This window comes from Micromesistius poutassou (assembly GCF_964030765.1).
Source record: "Micromesistius poutassou genome assembly, chromosome: 21".
NCBI lineage: Eukaryota > Metazoa > Chordata > Actinopteri > Gadiformes > Gadidae > Micromesistius > Micromesistius poutassou.
The window spans coordinates 571,054-594,416 of NC_140291.1; the positions used below are offsets into that span (position 1 = coordinate 571,054).

Consider the following 23,363-nt stretch of genomic DNA (forward strand, 5'->3'; position numbering starts at 1 on the left):
TTCTGCAGAAATCAAAGGCCTAACATATACACGTTGATAAAAGGATTACCCCGTAATTATAGAGAAACTAAATCGGTGTGTGTGTGTATTTTTCAACCAATCTGGATCATTCAGTTCACTTTGACATTCACAAAAACATTGTTTTTCTACCTCAACCTCCTACAGTTAGAGTGGGTGAATAGAACAGCTTTCAGCTCAGTATGAACACCCACTCTCTATTCTAACTGTAGAATAGAGAGTGGGTGAATAGAATAGCTGTCAGACCAGGGTGTGATATTATTTAAAAGTGAGCAAGCAGGTATTTCAATGGCTCTAAAGCAAATATCGATTATTTATTAGTAAGTTATGATTTGGTTCTTGAAATAAAATGAAATAAAAAATGATTGCGCTCTTATACATTAGACACTACATGCATGGGCTGAACATGTACCCTTCACCATTGGGGTGGCGTGGCGTGGCGGCATTTAAAGTAACCAGGCCAACCTGCCACGTTAGTTTTATGTTTCAAGTCCGCCTGGCAACTGAGGTTGACTATCTCCTCCATGGCTTATCGTTCTCGTCATGACTAACATTTATATGGTCACGAGTCACGACAGCCAGGTCAACCTCTCATTTCTCCATAGATTCTACGTCGTATCTTCGGTGACTCACCGCCGGCACCATATACGTGGCTGTATGGTACCACTGCGATCTACTGGCGCAGTAACCTCGTTCCCAGGCGTTCTGATCTCACGATGGAACGCCTGGAACGCGATGGTCCCCATTACCGTTATTTGCGAGAAAGAGGGTGGGACTTTCAGTGACATGAGTATATCCGTTTCCGTAACATAAAACGGTGTGAGCTTTGTGAAATAATTCGTAAAAAAAAAACCTCCATATTCATTCCCCATGTCCTGGTGCTGTTACCTTGTCATGATCTTATCCAACTCGCTCCGGGGACTCTGAACTGGCGTACATAGCGCATGTGTTGCAAGAAACCGGAAATAGAGTTATGTTAGACCGGGATAACGCTACAACCCATGAGCCTCTCTTATCCTCCTGGCGCTGCGGTATCCCGTTCAGAGCCGGAGATAGGGCGAAGTTTGCTCTCTGCATTGCAGCCCGAGCGCTGCTGAAAGCAAACACAACAATGGCGACTCCCTGTCCCAACAGCAACTCAACAAGCCCCAGCAGCACAGCAGGACCACAACACTTTCACACCAAGACACACAACCTGACCACAGTGAGCAGTAGCATGCAAGGTAGGCGCAGATGTCTCCGTTGTGACACACGAATAAAAACAGGACCACGGAATTGCTGCAGAACGTAGCTGGTAGCTCCATGATATTAATGGCTACCTGGTTAGCAGTGATGCTGTAGCCCAGAGTTGTAGCACAATCGGTGGGCCTGTAGTGTTGCACTGTATTGAACTGGATTTGGTGCATACAGATTTTTTTTACAGACTCATTACACATATATTGCTGGTAGTATGTGGTGGTGGGCTGTTTCTTTGAAAACAACGTCCTTGCATCGCAATTTACCACACTGGACGTTGGGTGTACAGCTGAAAAGGCCCTGTCTTATGAAAGTTTTTATTGGGACTTACATATGTGTAACCGAGTGAAGATGTTTCTCATTGCCTGTTCCCCGATCCTCAAATATGTGGTACTTATGCTTGGTAAAATGATTGCCCCGCATATATTTCACGATTCACAAGTGCCCATTTATTTTTTTTACTTTCGTCTTGTAAAAATACATCCACACTCACTTTCAGAACATGATCTGACATGTGAACTATGTGAACATGTGTCTATTGGCATTTATTGGCATTTTAGTCAAATCAAACGTTCTGTAGAACGTGGTTGAGTGCATAGCAATTACCTGTAGATGGCGATATGCATATCAAAGCACACTTAATATAATTCACATTCACAAATATAATATACTTCTGCTTTGTACAATGATATCCACACAAATATTTCACGATCCATAAATGCATAAAAAAAGATATCCACACTCACTTACAGAACATAATTTGACACACAAACTAGTCAATTTGCATTTGTGGATCTCGTAGAGTTGTTTCCAATGTGTACCGCAGCTGATCTGTAGAATGTGGCAGTAGTACATATCACACACCTCTAGGTGGCGTTAGGCAGGTTTAAGTGATGCTGTCTTCACTTATTAAGTCACAAAAGAAGAGTTTCATAGCTTGATTTTTACAAAGGAAGACAAGGAAAAAACTTTTACTTTTATTAAGTATTTTATACAATAGTACATATTCAATGTGAAGGCTGAAAACCTATAGGGCTGCCCCCGACCAAAGATTTTGCTAGTCGACTAGTCGACTAGTACAAGCCAAGTCGTTGCATGTTTATGATATAATAATAATAATAATAATAATTATTATTATTTTTTATATATATATTTTTTGGGGCATCAGAAAATGGTTTGAGGTTTGGTTTTTATAAGTAACATTGTTAACACTGTGCTACATTACAGAGCAATACAAAACCGTAATAATGAGCCTTTAAAAATAATAAATAAAATAATAAATTTACAAGCGCACACACATATCAGTGCAAAAACAAACAGGCCTACGGAGAAGTAGCCTCAACGTGGAATGAAAACTTTCCATTTATTTCTGGAGGTCAGAATGCAAACATTAACATTAACACACATTTAGTTTTTCACAACAGGCCAAACGAATGATCATTTAACCTATAGCCCATAAACAAACAAACTGAACAAAGGTGTGTTTATTATAGGCTGTTAGGCTAGGCTACTACCTGACTCACTCAGTGTCAGGGTTCTTTTCCTCCGATCTCAGTCTTCTCATATTATGAGAAAGGAACATGAGTTTGTCAACGTTGTGTGGAGAGGTGAGCTCCGTGTCTCGCTCACAATGAAGCCCGGCTTCAAGAAGACGCGTCCTCCGATGGCGTGGACGTGGAAGGGATGGAGTGCACGCGCTTAGCTTCTCTGGCAAGCTTAGGATAGAGGTCATCATTTTTTCCCCATCATGTCAGTGGCCCAGAATCAACCTTTGTTCGGCCCTCCAAGTATGTCTTCATTTCATTGTTCTCTCCTTCCGTCTGCTCCTCTTTATCGGTAGCCATCAGCGTGGATATTTCCTGCTGCTTTTCCCTTTTCTTCTTGCCGGGCTCACTTTCCTCTGTACTGCTGTCACGATCCTCTCTCTGAGCAGCTACAGCTGGAGATAAACTCTCAGCCAGATCCGACACCGTCAAGTATGCCTGGTCCCGTTTCTCTGCATCAAGGAATGACAAGCTCTTAAAACGTGGGTCAAGGACGGCAGCTTGGATGTATATGCTGCTGGTCTCGAGACTCCCTGTGAGCTCCCATCTCTTGTCAATTTCTTCGGTTAGTTTTCCCTTCAGTGCTTTTCGCGGTAGTGCTGTCCTCACCTCGCAGCAACAGGTGGCGTCTCTTCATATTTATTAGCATGGGCAGCGTGGCAGACAGATGCATTTACATCCTGTGAGAGCAGCTCGGTGAGGGTGATCATAGGCTTCAGCACCGAGACGATGTCCTCCGCTGTCCTCCAATGGGCAGTTGTGAGATCTAGATCTCGGTCAGACCGTTGGGTGGTACCGGGGTCTGGAAGCACAGCTGTAACCGGCCACCTCTGCTCCAGGAGGTCGCTCCAGCATGGAGTACGTGGAGTTCCATCGTGTCGAGACATCTTGGATGAGTTTGTGTACAGCCACTTTCTGTTGCTGTTGTTTCTCAGTAACAGCTGCTGTAGCCTTGGCACTTTTATTGAAATGCCCCACGAGGCATCAGCCAGCAGCAGTGGTTCGACAGATCGGATCTTGTTTCAGAGCCGCGTTGACTCACAACTGCAGTGTGCCCCTCACGAACAAACTCCCTGGACATTACCCCGGGACGGCTTAGACAGTAGTTCAGTGCACAACACGCAGCAGTGTCATGTACGACTCCGACCCTCTTTTCTGCAGGAATCTCAAATTCCTCACTCTCAAATTCATCACTTCACTGAGTCGCTCCGCTATGTTGGCAGCTGTGTGGCTCACCTCCAACACTTTTGTTTCCAACACGAATGAATGTAGTCGCCAATCTTCAGAAATAAAGTGTGCAGTGACTGTCATGTAACCCTCCATCTGGTCAGAGGTCCATATGTTTGTTGTGAAGCTGACTGCTGTACAACTTTTAATTTTCCTCAAATTCTTTAGTCATGTTGTACTTGCTTGTTATGCTGTGCATTACGGTGTCTTGTTTGGGAACGTTGGACCCTGACTCGAGGAATTTGACCAATTGCTTGAAATGTTCACCGCTGACGATATTGACTGGTCTCATATCAAGCACAACGAAATCCGCTATGCGTTCCGTTATGTCTCTCTGTTCTCTCGGAAAGGGAGGGTCTCATAACCAGAGTTTTCTGAGTCAATGTCGGCCGCGAAGATGAAGTTGAGGCTGGGGAGTCAGCTTCGCAGTATCGTGGCGCCTATGGAGTGAAATGCACATGAAGTTAAACATGCAGTAAGCAAGGTAATTTACCTTCCAGTCCCCACAAACACTTGGATAAGCCTATAGCGCATGGCAATATATTTATTTAGCTGCATATAGCCTTAACTTTGCAATTTGTTAACGTTAATTAGGCCATTAATTATTTAGCATAATAACGTTAATATGCTATGCTAACCTAGCGTACGTTAGCTACTTACATGTTTCAGATGATAAGACGATGTTTGATGTAGACGAATGATATGCAAATCTTTGCTTGCAGAGTTTGCATGTCACCTTCTTTGGGTCGTCCTTTACACGCTCGAGATGATCCCACACTTTGGAGGATTTCTTGCCCGACATAACTTTAACGACAACGGCGCAGCTCCCGAATGTTCCCCAATGCGCTGCTGTACGGCTGCGTACTGCTCCCACAGTAGACTGGGCTCCTACTGGGTCATGGGTTAAATGCAGAGGACACATTTCTCTGTGCGTCATACTCTGCCGTGCATATCATAATTAGTATGATTTGATTAGTATGATTTGACAGTTAAAAAAAAAATATATATATATTTTTTTTTTTTTTCTGCAACCCAATGAAAACTTGGTCGACTGAGACTCTTGTCATCGACTAACGTTTGGTCGACTGTTAGGTACAGCCCTAGAAACCTATTCATAATCTTCTTACTGAGAAGTATTGCTAGTTTAAAGTTTTTCCCCCCGAACTCTAGGGTAGATCTGTGAAATCAAAACGTATATTCTCTGAAATCCACTCGGTGGTACAACAGTGACAACATATAGACAACTGGTGGCGGTACACATTTCACAAAACTCTACGAGAGCCACAAATGCGTAATGAATAGTTTGTGTTTCAAATTCAGTTCTGTAAGTGAGTGTGGATATTATTTTACAAAACACACAAAAAAAATGCAATTGTTTAAAAAAAAAAAATGCAATTGTTGGTGGATTGTGAAATATTCATGTGGATATCGTCTTTCAAAGCAGAAGTATATTGTATTTGTTGATTGTGTTATACACAATGAAAATTGTATTCTGGGTGTAACAACTTCCTTTGATATTCATATCACCATCTACAGTTGCGTATAGACTAGTTCATGTAAAATTATGTTCTGAAAGTGAGTGTGGATATATTTTTACAAGACCCAAGAAAAAAAAAAAAGTGTATCTGTGGATTGGAAAATATCTGTGTGGATATAATTTTACGAAGCCCAAGTACCAAATATTTGACGATCGGGGTACAAACATTGTGAATCTTCTTCTGTGGGTTACAAAAAATATCTATATCCACTGTCCCTGTCAGTATAATCAGCGGGATCTATTCACTCACACAAGTGCACAGTAGACTTTATATGTCCATTTATACCGTGTGACCTGACATTAATTAAAGCCTCTTTTATGCATTTTACGCTTGTAGAGTGTTGGCACATTGCAACAGCCATTTTAAACACAATTCACTTGACCAACATGTATAGAAATATGAACTGTTACATATTTCTAGTATCAAATGTTTTTTTTTTTTTAACCTTGCAGAATCCAACACGTGCTGGAGATGTCAAAATGAAACAGGTATTCAACGTATATTATTTCTACAAGTTTTACTGTGATTTACATATATTCCATCCATCTCTTATTTTCATTAGGTATTCACAGTATATCTGTGGATACCTATGGTTTGTATTTGTATATTATATGTATAGAATATTTGTACTTGTATAATAAAATTTGGTAATTCTTACCAAATTTGTATTACAATATTCTCTGCATGTTCTTTTATGTATACAGTTTTAAAACCTTCCAGTATTGGTATATAGGATTCTGGTCGGTCAAATTTGTTTTCTGTAATACAAAATTAACTTTAATGTGTTTTTCTTAATATATCCTCCTCAAACCAAGCTGTGAAGGGGTGCACACAGACCAGAACAGTGAACACATGAGGCATTGAGTCCCTTCTAACCTATCATGCATTCATTCTTCAACAAGGAACCCATTTTGGGAGTGTTTGTCGTCGTTTGAAATGACAAACACTGTCTATCCCTTGACTGACACAAGCCCGAAGACAGTGTTAGTAAATTGTTTTTCCTTCACCTCAGGGATTCAGATAAGCCTGTCTGGAGTGCCCCAAAGTAAGCTCTAGAACCTGCACACATAGCAGGACACCCTATCCCTTTGGTGGGTACAGCGCAATAGTCCAAAGTGGTTTTCGGTCATTCACCAGTGTGGCTGCCTCATTTTGGTTAGCAACATGACTCATGTCATTGTTGCCATGCATATATGTCTCCCCTTCACACTGTTGTGTGGGGACGTGGCCCAGGATGAATTGACAAAAGGAGGCCACTTTGCGCTATTGCCGCAGCCTGTGCGGTGCTCTGGTAGTGGGGCGGTCTGTGTTTGCTGTGTAACCTCGGACCAAAGCAGGCGTAGTGAAGGCTGGAGGAGTCTGTCCATCTGGTGTTGCACTTTGGCTTAAAGGGTGTTTGGGTGGTGTACCACCGGGGCATGTACAAGGGGACGACGAAACAACCGACTCAATGCTTGTACCTGTTATTGGCTGAGGGGATAATCAAGTGTTGGGTCACGTTGGTCTCTTTTTAAATGGTTGGTTCCCCGTCTGAACGATGTGGTTCAGTGCATTTGTCTTCAGTGGAAGTGGTTAATGCAGGGATTCCCAATGTAAAACCTTGTGCCATCTTACGCTATGTGGACATGCGCTGGAGGCATGCTTATTGTCTATTCATAATGACGACTATTATTATTCCCTTTAAAGCCCATGGGAACATAATCAAATGGTCAGGTCAAATCAAATTGGAAAATGTTAATAATTAACATTGAGGCAATCTATGGTGTTAAAATGCTGAGTTAAATTGACGGCTCTGACTGAGTCCTCGCTGGCTCAGGGTCATTAGACAGTGGGATCAATCGCTAAATTATTCACATGTCATTTGACCAATAGTTTAGCGATTTCTTCGATTGTTGCCGATCCCACCTTGATGAACCTTGTCAGAAGAGATCCACTGATCCCATACAGAGCACATGTGATCAGCATAAGAAGTGGTGCCATGTGGCCACATTGGGAACTCCTGCACCTGCGGGGCACAGAGCTCGTGTTTGAGATGCATTTTGTGGTCCTCTACAACGTAGAAGGTTCTGGACGGGTGCATGGGCTTGGCTTTGGTTGAACACGTTGCTATGGGGTGCAGTCGTGCTGTGTTGTGGCGGCTCTTCTCAAGCTCTCCGCGCCCCTCAGGTAAACGTAAAGCCCTGAAGCTCAACTTTGCCAACCCGCCCGTGAAGCCTGCCGCCCGGCTCCCCCTCCATCCACCGCCGGCGCCGTCCTTCCAGAACCCCCACATGTGAGTAAGAACCCCCACATGTGAGTAAGAACCCCCACATGTGAGTAAGAACCCCCACATGTGAGTAAGAACCCCCACATGTGAGTACGCTCCCAGGTCTTTTTGGAACCACTTGGAACGTGTCGGGATTATTTGTTCCATATTGCCTGAGGACATTGAAATACATTTGAATTTGTGTATATTTATGGTTACAATTTCGAGGGATTTCAATTTCCTTAATTGACATGGTCGATCAATGCCCTCTGAAATGACTCATTTCATTTGGAGCTCTTGACGTTCAAACCAAAGACATTCCCTTTTGAATCTTTATCCATTGAACCGGTTTGGGCATCGGTGACGATGCGTATCCACCACATGTAGCCCCTCATGTCAGCTCTCCTCTGCTAAGCTGCTAGCTGGGCTAAGGTCTGCCGTTCACTGCCTCCCTCCTCTCTCCCCACGCGCGCTCCCCCGACTCCCGTCGTCTCCCGCCGTTGTCTCCCGCGGCAGAGAGCGCCTGCGGACGCACAGCATCGAGTCGTCGGGCAAGCTGAAGATCGCCGGGGAGCAGCACTGCGACTTCACGGCGGAGGACCTCAGGGACCTGGGGGAGATCGGGCGCGGGGCGTACGGCTCCGTCAACAAGATGGTCCACAAGCCCACGGGCCAGATCATGGCCGTCAAGGTGAGCGGGGGTCACGCTGTGAGGAGCTCAGCAGGGCGGAGGGAGGCTCTCATGAGACGGACGAGAGCGTACATCTTGCACGGTTTGTTTTATACAATGCTTTATTTAGGAAGTCAAATTCTTTGTAACCGGCTCCAGGAATCTAGAACCGGAGCCAAGGTATCTCGAACCAATCACATCACGTCGTGAAATGTCATTGCAGGGAAATACTTCCACCCCCAGAGTGAGTGTTCTAGAACAGTGAACAGGGGGGCGTGTTACAGCCCAGGGCGACTTTGTGATGCCCTTTTAGTACGGTTGTGGTGTGAGCGACGCTGTGTATGACATACGCCACACACCCCTGGGGGTAGACTGATCTTATCCCTCACTCGGACACGGACATCAAAACATCCTTCTGCTCAGAACGACGGAGGGAAATATCTAATGATGGACATCTTTATCGCGTCCTTCAACATACGTCGTCATATCAAACCGTCCTATCGGTGACCGCTCACCTGCTGTCACGTCGTTGTCTCTGCAGAGGATCCGGTCCACGGTGGACGAGAAGGAACAGAAACAGCTGCTGATGGACCTGGACGTGGTGATGAGGAGCAGCGACTGTGTCTACATCGTCCAGTTCTACGGGGCGCTCTTCAGGGAGGTCCGTCCCGCTCCGTGACCTCCACCACCTCCACCACCTCCACCTCCACCACCACCACCACCACCACCACTCTATCCTCTACACCTCGTCCCTCCTCCTCCTCCACCACCACCACTCTATCCTCTACGCCCTCATCCCTCCTCCCCCTACGTCTAAGAATTACTGAAGTAGAAATAATGTTAGACTGTTTCATCAAGGGACTGGGCTCATTTAATTATGATGGCATAATAGCCAGCGTGTTTATTTAAAAGAAATCTTAAAAAATATATATTACTATAAACAAAACATCGGTATATGGAATGCATCCCAGGGGCCAGATTGAATATCCCTGGTTTAATATATTCATTATTTATCATCATTCATTGCAAATGCATACATTTCCGTTAGCCTATAACCTCTTTAATATCTATACTTTAACCACTGTTTGTATTTAGATTCAGTCTCGATTGGAGTAACACAGCTACATTTTTGTTGAGTTGTATTAATTGTGTTGTATTTAGAATGTACATGACATGTGTGCGAAACATTCACATAACATTTTCACGATTTTCCCTAACTTGACCCTTGTCATTTCTCTTTTTCAGGGTGACTGTTGGATATGCATGGAGCTTATGTCTACCTCATTCGACAAATTCTACAAATATGTATATTGTGCTTTAGATGACGTCATTCCGGAGGAAATCCTAGGCAAAATCACATTAGCAGTGAGTAAATTCAATCTCTAAAGTATAGTAAACATATTCATGGTGTGCTTATCGTCTTAAGTGGATGACATGGATGAATCACAACTTTTTTTTACATGTGTGTTTACCCCAACAGACCGTTAAAGCACTGAACCACTTAAAAGAATACTTGAAAATAATCCACAGAGGTAAGTGTGGATTTATCCCAACCTAGTATGACACAAATCTCGCCTGCTTTAGTTTGACACTGAGTGAGGGAGTGCGACATGAATGTGTTGTGTGACCGTGCCTCTCTTCGGTAGACATCAAGCCTTCCAACATCCTCATGGACCGCAGGGGGAACATCAAGCTGTGTGACTTTGGCATCAGTGGGCAGCTTGTGGACTCCATAGCGAAGACCAGAGACGCGGGCTGCAGGCCCTACATGGCAGTGAGTAGACCGGGTCCACGGGCGACCGGGCCTTAGCCTCCATGAGAAGGGATGCATTGTACTGAGTTGAAGCATCTTGTTGATCCCGCATTCCCAGGGACGGTAGACCCTGGGAATGAACATTACAATCACACGATGCGCACACGCACGGCCACACCATCCTGTGTGGTTTGATTGATGAAGCACCGTCTATCTTAAGTTGTAGTGGAGTTCGGTTTGTCATCGTTGAACCCTTTGCTCCTTTAATAACGTGAATACATGATGATGATGATGATGAAGGGATGAATGCATAGGCCTGCGTTGTGCTTCCAGCCGGAGAGGATCGACCCCAGTGCGTCCAGGCAGGGCTACGATGTGCGCTCCGACGTCTGGAGTCTGGGGATCACCCTGGTAGGACGCTGTCTCACCAGCGGCTGGAGCCAGAACACTCTTCTAGAGTGTGATTAAACCTGATTAAACCAGACCTAAATAATCAGATCTTTTACAGATTTGAGATATGGTTCCTGATGAAACGTGTGTGTGTGTGTGTGTGTGTGTGTGTGTGTGTGTGTGTGTGTGTGTGTGTGTGTGTGTGTGTGTGTGTGTGTGTGTGTGTGTGTGTGTGTGTGTGTGTGTGTGTGTGTGTGTGTGTGTGTGTGTGTGTCCCCTCAGTACGAGCTGGCCACCGGTAGGTTCCCCTACCCCAAGTGGAACAGCGTGTTCGACCAGCTCACACAGGTGGTGAAGGGCGAGCCCCCGCAGCTCAGCAACTCGGAGGAGAGGGAGTTCTCCCCCAAGTTCATCAACTTTGTCAACCTATGGTGAGTGTCACCCGCTCACATGTTGACTTCAGTGCAGCGATGCAATCCACTGCCCCCTGCTGGTAGCTCCCTCTCCCTGCACATTTCACGTTGACGCTTTTTTAGCTGTTGTGTGCGGATTGTCTTCTGATTGTTTTGTTGTGTTTTTCTTGTGGTTTTTACTTTCCAAACCTAGCCTTACAAAAGACGAATCAAAAAGGCCAAAGTACAAGGAGCTCCTGGTAAGCACCTTTCTCCGCAAACCTCTCTGCCATAACTGACATTTAAAGACATTTAAATGAAACTGACGTTTCCATAACTGACATCTAAAGACATTTCTTAGTGCAGTCGAGACAAGTTGTTTGTATTTGGGCTGCGTCGGTCGCGCAGCTGTCCACAACCACACCGTCTTTTAAAGCCATTCATTCATTCATTCATTCATCCATCCTATGCTCTTCACTCACGCCCTGTGTCTCTGCCCCCTCACCAGAAGCACCAGTTCATCCTGATGTACGAGGAGCGCTTCGTGGACGTCGCCAGCTACGTCTGCCGGATCCTGGATCAGATCCCCACCTCCCCCATGTCCCCCATGTACGTGGACTGACAAGGGTGTGGGGGGGGGGGGGGAAGGGGGTCTGGGTGGGTGGGGTCGGGGTTGGGCCCCCCTAACGCGGGCGTCACGCTGCGGGTGTGCGGGACACTTGCGGTTGTCGTCGTCATGACGACGCGACGTCACTCCTCGAGGACTCGCCGCCTCGGTCACGTTCCAAAGAATGACACAGGAACACTTCCCAAATTGCCCGGTGCAATAAGATTACTCCCCTTATTAGAATGATATTATTATTATTATTATTATTATGATGAATAAATGCACACTTCAGTCTCCCACCCCCTTGTTTTCCTGTCGGTGACCGCGGTCAATGAGTCTACGCACAGACCCACCCTCTGGCAAGAAGCCCTCCCTACAGTAAGAACTCAATGCCCATCTCTTCAAGTGCAAAACACACACACACACACACACACACACACACACACACACACACACAGTAAACACAATCCTTCTACCAAATATAATGTTGACATCTGATTCTTGTGCGTATGAACAAGAAAAGGCCGCCCACTGGTGTGTGTGTGTGTGTGTGTGTGTGTGTGTGTGTGTGTGTGTGTGTGTGTGTGTGTGTGTGTGTGTGTGTGTGTGTGTGTGTGTGTGTGTGTGTGTGTGTGTGTGTGTGTGTGTGAGAACACTCTCTCTTCGTGTTTACTGCAGGCACCCTCACGGTCAATTAACATGTATGCAAAAAAAAACAACTCTATATAAATATATATATATATCTCTATCTCTGGAAGCCGATGACGTAGATTCACCGTGGACGCAGTGTTTTGACTTTTCATATAGAGAAGCTCATGGCTAGTGGGTGTGATCAGCATGGTTTCGCACACCAAACGATCAATGTAAAATAATATGTACAGACATAGAACATGTTAAGCCACGACCCCCCCCCCCCCCCCCCCCCCCTCTCCCAGTGCTATAAGGCTGAATGATCTGAACCCTGGGCCCATAGATCTCTTTCACATAGATATCACTCAATGTATCACAGCACTGTGTGTTCAAACCATTACACACACACACACACACACACACACACACACACACACACACACACACACACACACACACAGTCTTAAATAAACCAGCCACCTGCTTTCCTTCCATCATCACGGAAATCTCGCCAGTCACTCTGAATATTATTTTATGTTTTAAAACGTAATGGGGTATGAGAATTAAATCACCAAGGTAAACAGAAGAAATATCTGGTGATTTTCTTTTAGGACAATATAGCAATATACAGAGATATATTGTAGCCTGGAGGATGATTCCATCTGCTAAAAGAACATGGGAGAATTGTGGTAGTTAATTTATTTTTTAACTTCTGTCACCCTGATACAAAACAACGCAATCTGAGACGACCCAGAATACTCGGTGTGCTTGAATCTCATGTTCAGAGCGAGCGGACACAGGATGCTTACCTTTTACAAATGAAGAATATAAATATGTCAAAGAAGAGAACATGTATAAATTGCAAGTCACTAGAATGTTCATATTAGATTATAAGATACGGGCGATGAGTATTATATTGTATCTTTTATCAAGGGTAAAAAAAAGAATAAAGCTGACATTGAAAACGACTGGACGACTGCAGCGTTTCTTATTGAGGAATGACTTGAACAGGAATAAATGGGTCGTGGGTAAAGGGGCGAGGAAGATGATTTTTGCAGTGGTATGTTTATTGCTCTTGTCTAGAGAATATACAGCGGTGTCGACAAATACTGGAGTAACAAAAGGTCCGTGGCAAGCAACGAGGAAGCTTCTGTCACAATGTGATTTATTTGCGCTCTTTCTCTCCTGCTACGTGGGAAGAAGAACCTAAACAAGAACCAATTCCACCACACAAAAAAAGAAAGTCCACTATATATGCCCAGGCCTGAAGGAGGGTCAAAACAACACGTGTTTGTAGAGTGAAATGATTCAACGTTAGCACACACACACGCACACACACAACAGAATGGACGTTGCTGGATTGTCACTGAGCTGACGGAAAGCCACTTAAACTAGGGTGGCCGTTCACTTTGTAAGTGACGGGCTGTTTGGTCAACATTGTTTAGTGTTGGTCATCGTAACAGTTTTAAGGCACATCATTAGAAATGTAAAAATAAAAAAAAACAATTGTACATTCTTGTTGATCATGTTGATCAATGAGCGGTGTGCTTACAGCACTAAAGCCACGCTGGTGTTTGCAATAAAGCACAAAGGTATTTTTCCAAGGCTGTAAAAGGTTGAATTTAGACCAATGAGTGCAGTTCCTCACCTCATGAAGGCAGCCTATAGGCTAGGGTGCAAGTTTAAAGCTGTCGTGCAGTATTCACAGTAAATAACTCAATATATTACATTTTCCTATTCACAAGTGCTTGAAATGGACATTTGTACTTTCTAAGGAGAACAAGTCATTTAAGAAATGAATTTAGTTTTAACAGTGTTCGGATCACACTTCATAGTTCATAACACGAAGGAAGTAATTAAGATTTTCGACAAATCAAGAATCCCAATCTATCAAGGAGGAATGTCATTTATAAGGACATGATAATATAGGAATATTTAAATAAATATACATGGTGACGGTTTAAAAGAAAAGGTGAAATTTGCATTAAAAAATAGACAATTTGAGTATATTAACAATTGGCAGAGATGAAGTTGTATCTTCTTTTTCATTCATCTGAAGCAACAGGACAGTTGGGTCATGTGTACCCTTCTCCTCTGATATATTTTAGAGTAAACAACCTAATAACAAATGATAACAGCTTCTACCGGGACCTCGTGTTTAAATGTGTCAAAAGTAAGCCTCAGCACAGCCGTTGTATCGGGACCGATAATACGACACATTATCTACGTTCCAAGCAATATGTGACGTGTGTACTAAGCTACAGGTGCAAAGTGACATATTTTCATCCATATTTACATGAAATGATACAAAGTGGTTACGCAACATACCCATACGCACTGTGGTAACAACACAGTGTGTTCTCCCACACCACGGGTACCCTGGACACTCCCACCGTCTGAACAGTCCCCATATTTACACACATTGATTTGTCGGCCTTGCGTGGTGATTATCAGATCGCTGTCGTCACTTTTCCTTCGTTTTTTTTTCCAGTAATATTTAACATACACTCAGACTTAAAAAGCACGATGGATTGTCAATGGGAGTTTTCAAGTCAAGATGGAGTACCACTGGTATTGCATACGCCTCTGGAATAACATTCTTCTTCACAGAAAATCCTTCGTGTGTCTACATTGTCACACTGACACTTTGTAAGTGTGCGCATCGTTGTCCCACAGGACAAGACGGCGTCGGAACGTTAAAATCACCTTGTACTTTGACATATCAGTCACGAAGATATGACATCTCAACTTCAATGTGAAAATAATCAATCTCTGGGAATTGGCGTTTGATTGAGAACTTTAAAAGGTCTAGGCTTCAGTTTGCTGGCAAATGATCTCCTTTTAAAATAACAAATTGCTGGGATGTCGTGTAAGTTGGCAGTTTGTCACGCTGGTGCTGCTGGTCTGCCTTGCAGGTAGACGCGGATATCTACAGTTTAACACTTAAGTGGTGTTTATTGGCACCTGTTATTGCTGTGGCCAGCGGGGTTAGCTTGGTGTTCCTTAGCGCTTGAGGCTCTTATTGCTAGGGCCAGCGGGGTTAGCTTGGTGTTCCTTAGCACTTGAGGCTCTTATTGCTATGGCCAGCGGGGTTAGCTTGGTGTTCCTTAGCACTTGAGGCTCTTATTGCTGTGGCCAGCGGGGTTAGCTTGGTGTTCCTTAGCGCTTGAGGCTCTTATTGCTAGGGCCAGCGGGGTTAGCTTGGTGTTCCTTAGCACTTGATGCTCTTATTGCTAGGGCCAGCGGGGTTAGCTTGGTGTTCCTTAGCGCTTGAGGCTCTTATTGCTAGGGCCAGCGGGGTTAGCTTGGTGTTCCTTAGCACTTGATGCTCTTATTGCTAGGGCCAGCGGGGTTAGCTTGGTGTTCCTTAGCGCTTGAGGCTCTTATTGCTATGGCCAGCGGGGTTAGCTTGGTGTTCCTTAGCGCTTGAGGCTCTTATTGCTATGGCCAGCGGGGTTAGCTTGGTGTTCCTTAGCACTTGATGCTGTTATTGCTAGGGCCAGCGGGGTTAGCTCGGCGTCCCGTAGCTCTGGTGGCCAGATCACCAGTGGTCTAGCTGAAGGTCCATGGCCGAGTTCAAGTTAATGTCCGTGATGTCCAGGAACTCTGTGTTGAAGATGCTGGGCCCGCTGGGCGGGGCCACACTGAAGGCGGTGGCGGAGCTGGGCGGGGTCAGGTCCAGCCACTCCATGGTCTCCCAGGGGGACTCGCTGAAGCTCATGCCTGGCAGGCCGTGGCCGTCGGGGGACAGCTTGGTGTTGACGGGGGACAGAGGGGCGGGGGTGTCCATGAGCTCCCGGTTGGCCAGCAGTTTGTCCTGGTGGGGGTGGGGGTGGGGGTGGTGGTGCGGGTTGTGCTGGTGGTGGTGGAGGTTGTGGAGGTTGTGGTGGTGGTGGTTGTGATGATGGTTTGTGTTGTCGTGGGGACTGCCGTAGCCGTCTCCGTTCACGCCGCCCTCGTCCTGCGGCCCTTCCTCCCCGGGCATTTTGAGCAGGGGCCCCTGGCCCCCGAGCAGGGTCTCCAGGTGGGCGTCGGCCATGTGGCCGGCCGAGAGGCCGTAGGGGCCCGGGTGCTCGTAGTGTCTGTGGAACCGGGGGAGGGCCAGGGCCGTGCTGCCTGGGGACACAGGAAGGTGAGGCACAACTTTGGTTACAGATCTGTCCCTCCCGTCCCTGACGTTAGCGGGCAGCTCTTGAAGAGAAAGAGAACGCCGGGGGTGAGTGACACACAGGCTCTGAGACCAACACCGCCCTGCATTGTCCACGTCCGCTGCTGCAGAGCGTCGCTTTTAGCGACACAAATGTGGTACGAGGTGGGACGTGCGTTCTTACCTCCGCTCGCGATCAGCACGTCCAGCAGCTCGTCCATCTGTTGGCTCCTGGAGAGTTGCTGCAACAGAGACGCCGTGACCTCAGTGGTGGATTGACTTTCTTGTCCAAACAACGTCCTCATGAACCTAACTTGTGACGGTTTGTTACAGTGGTTCCCAACCCTTTTTGGCCTGTGCCATCCATTTAAGGGGACGTGTTTTCTTACATTGTTGTGCGTCGTCCTCCCAACACATCATTTGAAGCCTAATCAACATCTGCCTCTTTATCAACGTCCTGGTAAAGTAGTGAGAAGTGGTTTGATTCAAATCATTAGGGCTAGTCTGCTCATATATCAGGGACCTTTACCCTTAAACGTGCATTCAGATATGCACATCACCGGTGGCCCCGGACGGACTTAAGGCGACCCCAGGGTTGGGAAACACTGGATTCATGATTCATGTTTCAGGTCAAGTGTTTGTAGAAGCGATATCGGACAGCCCCTCTAGCGCCCTGTTTAGCATCCGGAAGGTTGGAGGGTAATGCAGAGTGGTGACGACACACAGCGAGGGATGGAGGGTTAAATGAAGACACATGCACTGAGAGAGACAGAGAGAGAGAGAGAGATGGAGGAAGAGAGGTGGCCAAAAGGTGAAGGTGAAGCAACGCCAACAGAGATCGACTCCTAATGATTCTATGTATCGTAATGTTTTGGTTTTAAATGACTTGAATTTACCTGCTTGACTGCATCCTCATAGCATGGGGGGTGTCTTAAGTCACATACAGCTGATTCTGAGCTACTGAAGGCTGTGGTTTGGCTCACTTGCCGAGGAGAGGGCAAAACTGACATCTACATGGAACATAGGTGAGAAGTGTCACGTTAGCCCACCCAGCAGAACCAGGGGGGGTGTAGCGTCGATCTGAGGGAATTTTAGTGTGAATGAAGAGCAACACATCTGACCCTGGCCCTTTAAGAGGATGCTTAAGGTTCTAATACAAAGGATTGGGTTGGCGTTGAGAACCGTAGAGGTGTATGTGAGATTACATATGACTAACACACACACACACACACACATACACACACACACACACACACACACACACAAAAACACACGCACACACACACAAAAACACACACAAAAACACACACGCGCACACACACACACGAGAGAACGTGATGAGACAGACCAAAAATCTGTTTGGAAGCGCGGAAATACGATCAAAACTATACCCCACACCGAAGGCCCACTACACCCGTGAAAGATAACGGACGGAAAAAGTAGAAGAACACCCAAACAACCATAGAGTGAACGTGGATGAGATGGGTGTGTTAATGATGTCACAGGGCTACGGTACACCTCGTGTCGCTCTCTCGTGGGTCGTTACCTTCGGCGGGTTACTGAGCAGGGGGGCTTTGGCGTGGCCGTGGTGGGCGTGGCCACAGTCGCCGCCGCCGCCGCCGGAGGGGAACGCGGCGTGCGGCCCTCTCGGCTCGGCGGGGGGGTACGGAGAGTTCAGCGGCTGGACGGCGCTCTTCTGCTGCATCTGAACACATCAGGGTGAACATAAGGGCTTTAAAAGGCTATACGTAGTATACAGAGTATGGGTACTTTAAAAGGCTATACGTAGTATACAGAGTATGGGTACTTTAAAAGGCTAGACGTAGTATACAGAGTATGGGTACTTTAAAAGGCTATACGTAGTATACAGAGTATGGGTACTTTAAAAGGCTATACGTAGTATACAGAGTATGGGTACTTTAAAAGGCTATACGTAGTATACAAAGTATGGGTACTTTAAAAGGCTATACGTAGTATACAGAGTATGGGTACTTTAAAAGGCTAGACGTAGTATACAGAGTATGGGTACTTTAAAAGGCTAGACGTATACAGAGTATGGGTGTTGGAGGGTTTCAATCATGTGATCCGGAGTTCACATGATTGAAAATTGGTTGAAAATATTGGTTGAAAATAAGTCCAAGCCTCCATCTTGGTATTTCTTGTCAAACAGATATTATCATTTATTATAAAGGACAGAAACTAACTAAGATGGTGGCTTGGGATGTGCGGGACATGCGGTGAATCCCCCCTCATGGGTACATTGTCGTGTTTGCGTTGAGTGTGTCACGAGCATTTACATTTACATTAAGGGCACTTAGCAGACGCTTTTATCCAAGGCGACGTAAGTACTTTGGTTCATAAGAAAGAGAAACAATATATCGCTACAGTCGGTACAGTAAAGACTTTCACCAGCGACGGTCCTGCAGCTTGCGGTGACCGTACCTGTGCGTTGCGCGCCCTGCCCTGGGGGAGGGGCGGGCCGCAGCCGTCGCGGAGGTGTGGCGGCGGCGGCGGTGGCGGCGGCGGGGACAGCAGGTAGGGCTGGTTGGGGGAGGAGCAGGGCCGCGGGCTCCCGGGCGGCCTCCCGCTGGGGGAGCTTTGGGGCGAGCGCTGGGGGCTGAGGAAGGCCGACATCGGGGCCTGGGGGCTGCCGGCAGCAGCGGGGGTCGAACCCGGGTCCATGCAGCGGGGCCCCCCGGGGACGGGCATGGCGTTGGGATGCGAGGCCCCGCAGCGGCCCAGGTCCTCCAGGGGCTTGTGGGCGGAGAGCGGGCAGCTGGATGACATGGACATGGGCTCCTGCTTGATGGTCACCCCGAAGAACTGCTGCTGGCCGCCCATGGCCGGGGGGTGTGGCTGGTGGTGCTGGTGCTGGTGGTGCATGGACAGGTGGTGGTGGGGGGCCGTGGGGGAGGGGGCGTTGTCCTGCGTCGAGCCGTAGCAACGCTTCCTCTGGTGGAGCTGCAGCTTCAGCTCTTCCACCTGGCAATCGGGGGGGGGGCGGGGGCACAAAGGGAAGATAAATATCACAAACCCGGGAAGGACTTCATGGTGTGGTGGATGGGAAACAGGACGGCTGAGGGTCACCCACCTGTCTCTGCTCCTGGTGCAGCTTCCACGTCAGCTCCTCAATCACCTTCTGCTTCTCCACCAACATCTTGTCCTTCTCCGCCTCCACCGTCCCCTCACCCTCTCCTCCTCCTCCTCCTCCTCCTCCTGCTCCTCCGCCCTCCTCGATCCCAGGGGCCTGGCCCGGGGACGCCCCCTGCAGGTTGAAGCGGTGCCCCGGGGAGCACATGGGCACGTCGCTGAAGCTGTCAGGCAGCGAGCCGCTGAGGGACAGCTCCGAGGAGGAGGAGGCCGGCGAGATGGGAGGCGTGGAGGAGGTGCTGGGGTACGGGAAGTACCCGCCCCCCCCCTGGGACGGGGCCCCGCTGGAGGAGGACGGGGACTGGTAGGAGGACTGGGACAGGGAGCCCGTGGGGGTCACGGGGAAGGGCATGGCGGCGGAGGCGGGGTGGAGGTGGTGGTGCTGGTGGTGGTGGTGGTGCTGGTGGTGGTGCTGGTGGGGGTCGCAGGTGCCCTGCTCCCTGAAGGGACGGAGCCTCTCGATGAGGGCCGTCTTGGTGCCCGACACGGGCATGCCCCGGACGCGAAGCTGCTGCCGGAGCTCAGACACCTGGAGGGGGAGAGAGGGACACAGAGGGACGGAGAGGTGGTATTAGGAGAGAGAGAGTGGTACAGTTAGGAGAGGTAGAATTAGAAGAGAGAGACAGAGAGCGGTACGATTAGAAGAGGGGTAGTATTAGAGAACAAGAGATAGAGAGAGAAAGAGAGTTTAAATTATAAGAGAGGTCGAATAAGGAGAGGTAGAATTAGAAGATAAGTAGTGTAAGAAGAGTAGAAGAAAGGGAAAGAGAGAGGGAGAATAAGAGAGACAGAGAGGGAGAGAAGAAGGTTGATTTGATTCCCTGGGAGAGGGTGTGTCATCTGTGTTTTAAACCTCGGTGGGACGCCTACCTTGAGGTCGTCCAGATTGGCCGGCAGGGGTCCGGGTTTGACGGGGGACAGGTTGCTCTGGTTGGGGTACGAGGTCTTGACCGGGGAGGAGGAGCTGCTGTTGGCTGCGCTGGGCGGCCCGCTGGAGCTGCACGGGGTCAGGTGGTCGCCTCTGGGGGGGGGGGGGGAGACCCAGTCAGACAAACACAATATATACAATATATACAATATATACACGTGTACAACTAGGGCTGTGGCGGGAATACGGGGATACAATTTGGATCGCAATACCGGGGAAATTATTTGATGATATGGAAAAAAGTACGGGGACCTGCGTTGAGTATAGAAACAATAGTCTCATACTCTACTAAAAGAAGCAGTAGGCAATATTTCTTTCAAATAATTATCAAATCACTCATAAATTATGTTCCAGCAGCTATGTGAAAATCTAGAATAAAGTTATATGAGGGCCTTATGAATGTGCAGTGTGTAGCTAGGTGTAGCAAGTTTTTTTTAGCGACCAATCTAAAAGGTCAAGTTCCTGCCTGCCTTTCTCTCCCAACCTTCCCTGATCTGGGAACGCCTTATCAGACATTGTTCCAGTGGTGGGAAGGGCTGAGGACTGTTTTTTTTTTCTACTGCTCCTCCTAAACTGAAAGTCTCATTCGGGAGAGAGATTCTGGAAACACAGAACGCGGGGGGGTCCCACCAACACCACCACTACGTACTTGTGGTTGGGTGCCGACGTGGCCATGGGCTGGTAGCTGAAGGAGGGCTGCCGCTGGGGAGCCTGGGCCTGGTTCTGGTGGGCGTGCTGGCCGTGCTGGCCGTGCTGGGCGTTGTGCGCCTGGGACTGAGCGTGCTTCTGCTGGCTGAGGATCTGCAGCTGCAGGAAGAGCTGCTGCTGCTGCAGCAGGCGGGCGTAGGCCGAGTCCATGGGCGGAGGGGACTTCTCCGCCTTCTGGTCCGGAGGGATGTACTGGTGGTACTTGAGCTTCTTCACCTTCGGCTTCACGTCCTTCGGCTTCTTGTGGCGGTTCTTGTCCGACGTCTTGGACTGCAGTCCGATGAGGTTAGGACAGAATGATACATTGGGTTTGATTTCGATGTGGTACTGAAACACAGTCGAGAAAAGCTTGGTGGAGTGTATGCAGTGAGTGGTTTGAAGGTCCCATGTCATTCCACCAGGTGTGAGTGTGATTAGCCGTTACAAGCCGTATTGAAAATCAGCCTCTTCTGACATCACAAGTAGGCATGTCCACCTAGATGTGTGACGGATAGATGAGCAGCGTTTGCTACGGTCCACTGAGTCGGCTGGTAGACTGATCTATCAGCACACATCTAGGTGGACACCCCTATCTATGATGTCTGAAGAGGCCGATTTTCAAAACGGCTTGTAACGGCTAATCACACTCACACCTGGTGGTATAATATCACCTTTACGGTATTCAGTGTACTTTTGGTGTGTACTTCTTGTGTGGTGAAAGACATCTGTGAATGTAAGTCTGTGATGTCAGGGTGTGTGTAGTGGAAGGCCTCCTGACCTTGACGATGGCTGGGACAGATATGGGCAGGGAGGGCAGGCTGTTGTTGGCGTCAGATAGCCCCTCTTCCTGACCTGGGTCAGACGAGTCCCTGGTCGCTCCTCCCTGTTCAAAGGACACAAACACATGTTGTTGGAATTTAGTACCTTGAGATTATTAGCGCTGGTTAGCCAGCTCATTTCAATATATTGTAGTAACATAAACAGTATCAATTAGTTTTCCAAACAAATCCTCCTTAACGGAGAACCAAACCATTTCTGACGCCACCTTTAAGAAATATATTTTATTTTTGTTTCATTCTGGGGCTACAAGGCTGCCCCTGGAAACGCCTCTTCCATTCAGTCTCATTAAGTTGAGAACAGGTGTGTTGCATCAAAGCTTAATTATTATTATTAATTATTAGCAGGTGACCGGGTTTTCATATCAGCCAATCACAGGTTGTCTATGTAATAGCATGTGTTTGACCCAGAGAGGGAGTCGTTATAATGCAAGGGGTTTGGTTCTGCTTCAACAAAAATCTGAAAGCCGAAAGGGTGATAGCCATTATTAGGTAATGACCAGCAACAAGTCAACAACTTGTTGCTGGTCAACAAGTGAACAACTTGTTGCTGGTCAACAAGTGAATGAGGGTGGCCTGCTCCACCCTAGTATTAAAAACGACACTAAGAATATCTTCGTACCATGTTCTGGCGTGGCTAACTAACTCAGGCTATGAACACACACTGTGTGGCCTTCTAATGATGATGTCATGTTCCGTAATGTAAGCACTTTGGAACCCAGGTCGTCTTGTTGTCTGACGGACATGCGGTCGGAAGAGTGTAACAGAATGGCATGCTGGAATGTCACACACACACACACACACGCGCGCCCCTCAACCCTCCTCCAGCGACCCCAGCGGAAGTCTAGTGGTCACTGGTGACGCATGACTGGTAGGCTGATGTTCACCGTGACACCAGCAGAGGGCAGGACCTCCAGCCTGCGGTCCCACCAGAGGGGAGGACCCGCTGCATCAACAGGGGAGTACGACTTAAAGGTCAAAGGTGACGCAGGAAGGATATGGGTGGTGGTGGGTGGGTGGGGGTGACTCCTTGGAGCACCCAGAGGCTAACAGAAAAGGCTACGCAAATAAACAGCCGGAAAGGAGGAACTATTTCTCGATTTAGTTTGTATCTATTTATGGTAGGCTTACGGTCAGGTGGTCCGTCTTCCGTTTAAGGGTCGGGGGGGGGGGGGGGGAGAGGGGAGTGTTTACCTGTCGGGGGCTGGTGAGGCTGGGGGACGAGGAGGAGGACGGGGTGCTGCCGACGGGCTCCAGGGAGGACGGCCCGGCGGAGCCCGGGGACTCGTCGGTGTGGTGCTGCTCCGGGGACAGCCCGTCGCTGCTGCTGTCCTCCTCGAAGGCGTACGAGTCCTCCTGCTTGGG

The 23,363-nt window shown here is 47.7% G+C and overlaps 2 protein-coding genes across 3 annotated transcripts in view; one reads left to right on the plus strand and one right to left on the minus strand.

Annotated features, from left to right (window-relative positions):
• The first annotated feature begins 1,107 nt into the window (after nt 1-1,107).
• Nucleotides 1,108-13,218, plus strand: map2k4b (mitogen-activated protein kinase kinase 4b). 2 transcript variants are annotated; one of them, XM_084485202.1, is made up of 13 exons: nt 1,108-1,241; nt 6,016-6,051; nt 6,576-6,608; nt 7,730-7,835; nt 8,325-8,499; nt 9,020-9,139; nt 9,724-9,843; nt 9,959-10,010; nt 10,125-10,252; nt 10,565-10,642; nt 10,904-11,052; nt 11,228-11,273; nt 11,522-13,218. In XM_084485202.1, exons 1-13 carry the CDS (start codon nt 1,130-1,132, stop codon nt 11,633-11,635), a joined length of 1,269 nt encoding a protein of 422 aa, XP_084341328.1. In that variant the 5' UTR covers nt 1,108-1,129; the 3' UTR covers nt 11,636-13,218. The 2 variants fall into 2 exon arrangements, with proteins under 2 accessions (XP_084341328.1, XP_084341329.1); XM_084485203.1 differs by lacking the exon at nt 6,576-6,608.
• Nucleotides 13,219-15,791: 2,573 nt separating this feature from the next.
• myocd (myocardin) overlaps nt 15,792-23,363 on the minus strand; it is a gene marked incomplete at both ends in the record, with an annotated part of 40,037 nt that continues 32,465 nt past the window's right edge. Inside the window, 10 exons of the mRNA XM_084485519.1 lie at nt 15,792-16,366; nt 16,582-16,639; nt 17,294-17,407; nt 17,944-18,102; nt 18,840-19,379; nt 19,489-20,076; nt 20,418-20,568; nt 21,125-21,453; nt 21,941-22,045; nt 23,193-23,363. The exon at nt 23,193-23,363 is cut by the window's right edge and continues 17 nt beyond it. Coding sequence (XP_084341645.1) covers nt 15,792-16,366; nt 16,582-16,639; nt 17,294-17,407; nt 17,944-18,102; nt 18,840-19,379; nt 19,489-20,076; nt 20,418-20,568; nt 21,125-21,453; nt 21,941-22,045; nt 23,193-23,363 — 2,790 coding nt within the window. The remainder of the gene's footprint in view (nt 16,367-16,581; nt 16,640-17,293; nt 17,408-17,943; nt 18,103-18,839; nt 19,380-19,488; nt 20,077-20,417; nt 20,569-21,124; nt 21,454-21,940; nt 22,046-23,192) is intronic.